At 39.2% G+C, this 4,740-nt stretch overlaps 1 protein-coding gene across 3 annotated transcripts in view; it reads right to left on the reverse strand.

Annotated features, from left to right (window-relative positions):
• Positions 1–458: 458 nt before the first annotated feature.
• Positions 459–4,740, reverse strand: part of LOC149114758 (uncharacterized) — a 129,087-nt gene continuing 124,805 nt past the window's right edge. For 2 of the 3 annotated variants that reach the window (XM_089284376.1, XM_089284375.1), the window contains one exon: positions 4,313–4,740. This exon is cut by the window's right edge and continues 4,243 nt beyond it. In XM_089284376.1, the coding sequence (XP_089140502.1) occupies positions 4,328–4,740 (413 nt within the window). In that variant the 3' untranslated portion in view covers positions 4,313–4,327. Of the gene's footprint in view, positions 2,659–4,312 lie in introns of those variants that run through there. The other variant, XM_089284377.1, reaches the window with a different exon arrangement.

The raw sequence follows: 4,740 nt of genomic DNA on the forward strand, positions 1-4,740 counted from the left end.
CTTCATCTTCTATATGTCGAAATTATCAGCATGTACTCCTGTGTGAACTGGTTAATTGATACAGAGAGAACATCATAAAAGTTCGGCAGGAACAACTAGCCTCTATAAGAAAATCTGATACCCTAGACTCCGCAGGAGGGGTAGGGGAAGCTAGCCCGAGTATACGGGCTTAATTCGTCTAAATATAGCCGTCTTCATATTCAATTTACTCCGGGTACCAAAGGTTCCCCCCCCCCCCCCTTCTAATGAAATGGAAATGCGGAAAAGAAAACCATTTTTCATGGTCATGGATTATTCTAAAATATCTGGGTTTTCTCTGATTGGCTGATAAATGCGCGAGAAAACTTGACCGCCGTTGCCATATTAGGAAAGCATCTTTATACCCCTTTGCAGCTACCGCAGTTTATCACTTGAAGTTGACTTTAGCTTTGCTTGTACACTGACGTAACACAACAGCCTTTCTATTTCACAAACCTATAAGTTTTATTCCATTTAAATCGAGTCGTGTTAGAATCGATTATTTTACTTTTAACAAAAAAATACTACACTGAAAACTTTAAATCTCTCGTTACGAAAAACGTAAAAACGTTATGAAAATATAATACGATTTGGTAAAAGTGTATATTAGTCGAAACGATCGGTAACATCTTTTCTACACGGTCCAAATAAATTTTATTTCCTACAAAACCTAAATAAATTGAAAATATCTCCGTCTGCAAAGCCTTTGATAAATTACTTTTTCTTTTCTACAAAAACTAAATAAAATGCAGTTTTCACAAATCCTTAATAAGCTCTATTCCCTAGTAACTTACAGTGTCATTGAATGACACTGGGTTTCCTAACATTATACAAGTTCAAATTGTGGACAGAATTTGATTCTGATTGATTTCATTTACACAGATGTCATCCTTAATCTTTCTTACTATGACGTAATAGCGTCTGAATGGAGGAATCTTTGCTGACGTCATTGTTTATATTTTGTCTTATTAGCATACGACTTTGCGAGCGAGGAGAACTGAGGCTGGCATTATGCTAGATACGAATTGATACATAGAGCGAGTAAAACATACTTAAGCTCTTTGGGTGTAGTATTGAAAGGGACACTGGCTTTGAAAAACTGCAGCAAAATTTCTGGATGACAAAAGTGCTGAAGAATCGATATATTCCCTACAAAATTTGGAGTTTTTAAACCCACGTTACAATACATCAGGTTCAGATTCCTTGAGACACTCAATTATGCCATGCCCTTTCAATATTAAAAACTAATACTTTTGTAGGTCGATCAAAAACTGAGGCGTTTAAGCTACTAAGGCAAATATTAAAAACAAAGATTGCCTGATACATAGTAAACGTCATTGAATTCTGACGTAATCAGTCGGTACCTTACATTATAAAATAATTTGGTCCTAAAAACAACTTGGCACTAGACTGGTGACAGCCGGCATTTTCTCTTAGGGTCCGACGAGTGTTCAGCCGCGAAAGCGAACGCAAAGAAGCGATATGGACGAATAGGGCTTGGGGAGAGACGAGTGCCGTGCTCGTGTTTCGTCCCAATCCCCGTTAGGCTAGCAGGTCTTGCTTCAGACTCCCTGCCTGACTTGGTGAGAAAAACAAACTGCCAGCAGTCTACTCGAAACTTTTGAAAATAATAGAGACGAAAGTGACTTAAATGTTTCCCTAATGTATTTGAACTTCAAACAAGCATTCGGTCAAACGTGATTAAAATATTCGTCCTTTTTGCGCATTACAAGACTGACTCACGGATATTAAAAGACAAAATTCTCATTTCCATCGCATGCAAAGTCGCTATCTAAGCACTAGAAAATTAACCAAATTTATCAAACTGAAAAAGATCCAGGAGTGGTTCTTTCAGTGCCTCAAAGAAGAATGTTTGGATTCAAAATTAGTCACGATTATTCTCTTGTACTGACAGCATGTACACTCTTGTCTTGCAAGTTTCTCCAATTTCCGTCATTTCTCTAAAGTGGTAAATGTAATCACTTTTTTAATTGCCTCAGTTTAACTTCGCAGCATGAAATTGGTTTTTATACTGCAAACGAACATTACGTAACTTATTTAGACTTGAAACTTATTTAAACTTTTTACAAATGAAGAAATTGATTCCTTTACGCAATTTGAAACCTTTTAGTTTTCACAGAGGTTCGTGGAAAGAATTCGTGACCGAAGAATCACGCGAGAAGTGAGACAGTACAGCGGTTTTCTCCCACTCCCTACGCGCGCGATTCTTTGGTGTTGCGCACCTTGCACGATCCTCTAAGAAATAAAGAGGCTCTCAGCAGCCTAGAATATCACTTTTTTAATCACCTCAGTTTAACTTCGTAGCTTGCAATTGGTTTTTATACCACTGCCTACGAACAATGTGTAACTTATTTACACTTAAACTCGCATATAAACGTTTTACAATTGTATTTCGCGCGCGATTCTTTAGTGTTGCGCACCTCAAACGATCTTCTAAGAAATAAGAGGCTCTCAGCAGCTTAAAATATCACATTTACACCTAAATTCTATCTACAGATCTACTGCAAAGTCTGTCCTCTTCTTGACTCGAATGGCTGGTACTCGATCAGTTTACTGCAACATCATCCAGTCAGCGGACTGTTAGCTGCAGTGTACTCTTTTCACTCTTTAGGTTTGATCCTGCCGCAAAAGAAGAAAAAACAAACACTAAAATTGAAATATAAGATCACATAAACAACATGATGTACAACAAAATGTCCAAACTAATCTTAAACACAGATCATTCTTATTGTGTATGTAGACCACACATGCATGTTATTTACCACTGAAATATGTAACTGAATCAAGAAAAATATTTACGTTCATTTATGTCAAACATACAGGACCGAGATGGGGGAGGAGGAGTTACAGGACTAAAGAATCAACAAACTGAACACCGAGAGGAAATTGTGTCAAGTCCGGTGAAAATCAGAGACCAGCTGGAATGTAAAGTATTATTTAAAGCGATAATGATCAGCCCGGACTCATCAACAATTAACTTGTTACGAACGTGAGGTAAACGGGAAAAGTTCACAGTTCTTGCTTGCATTCCCACCTATAGCTTCTCGCTAACAGTTAGACGCTCTAACCACTAAGCTACACAGAACTCCTGGTGAGTTAGGTCATGTTACTAGGCACTATAGTGACATGACCCGCCTAGATTTTTTCCCCATTATCCCGTGCTCGCGATAAACTGGTCGAAGTCGTATCATTGTTCGCTGAGTTTCACGTATATCGTAATTTCATTTCTATCACAAGTTTTAGGTTGATATCCGTGTCTACTTCATTGTTATTAGTACTAATACACGCTTTAAACAATTTCATTTTTGTGTGTTGCTTTTACAGTGTAGTGATTTCAACTGTGGTTTCCAAAGAGTTTTCAGCCAAACACAGCACGAGTTTCAACCATACGTGCGTGAGTTTGTTCGTATTTCGACCAATCGTGTTAGGGCAGCGTCAATGTTCGCTGTTGTCGTTGACTTGAACAGCTTGACAAATAAGCGACAAACGCAATTTGAACCAAGCACGTAAACGCTGAATGGTTGCTTGTGATCATGATACACTCAATTTTTTGTGTTGCCAGATTCAGGGTCTTAACTATTTACCCGGGGGGAGGGGGGGGGGGGTACTCCCATATGGAAAAGTCTGGGATGCTCGTCATCTCGCTTAGGGGTATAAATCAAGGATTCTGGTCTCATTTAGGGTTTTCTGGGCGAAACGCCACTATTTTTATCTATCAAAGTAATTTTTAGGGTGTACCCCAAAATATGTTAATAAAAGAAATGCTCTTATTTCCGTTTTTAGGCACGATTTCCGCCGGTCTCTCGAGTCCGGTCTAGTAGTGCGGGATCCTTGTCCTGAACAGCAACTGGTAATCTGGCCAATTCTGTTTTGGTGGTATCTTTTAGGCGTCAAATAAAACCTGAGCCGCGCCTTACAGGTTTAATTCATTTTCCGACCTTTTCGTATGGAGGTCCCCCAGGGGGGCTGTTTATTGCTGAATTCTAAATTGTTTTCGTCACAGGATCAGACTTTTCTGTGGAGTTGCAAATTATTTCTTCAAAATTATCGGTTTTCTGTCGCTGGACCGTTAAGCATTGTTTTCTACGCGCAAGGTTTAACTGAAATTATTTGTATCGCTCGCTTCTGATGCTGTTCACAGAGTCAACGAAATTTGAACCCAGTTAACAACCAATCAAAATCGTCCGTTCCAAGGGTTAAGAGCCGCGCTACTCGAACATGAATGGTGAGATTAACTTAGATTTTTTTGTTGAAAAATCGTGCTGTGATTGGTAAAAAATCTCTCAGGTTACTCGTTTGAAGTCATTGTAATGTAACTTTGTTCCCTATTAATAAAACCTGACCTTATGTTCTTTCTGCTGTGGTTATCTCCCGGCAACTTCACCCGAAGAACTCTGAAATTCACATTGGAATCCTCAAAGCCAACGGCGATAAGACGCTCACGAGGACAAACTGCTAAACTGTACACAAGGCTTTCCCTAGCAATTTCACTCAGCAGGTCACCTGACTTGACATTAAAGAGCTGAAGAAAATGACCGCTTAATAGACCAGCGAAGGAAGTAATGCATTCCTCGTCACCAACAAACTTGCAATCAAGGTTGCCAACAAGCGGGATGTCATTAGTACATGGTTGTAATGTGAGGAGTGTTTTTCCTGAAACGACATCGAGGACGTATAAGGCCGTGTCGAAAATGCTCTCTT

This window comes from Orbicella faveolata, unplaced genomic scaffold (assembly GCF_042242905.1).
Source record: "Orbicella faveolata isolate gen_17 unplaced genomic scaffold, um_ofav_v1 contig_13, whole genome shotgun sequence".
In the NCBI taxonomy this organism is placed as follows: domain Eukaryota; kingdom Metazoa; phylum Cnidaria; class Anthozoa; order Scleractinia; family Merulinidae; genus Orbicella; species Orbicella faveolata.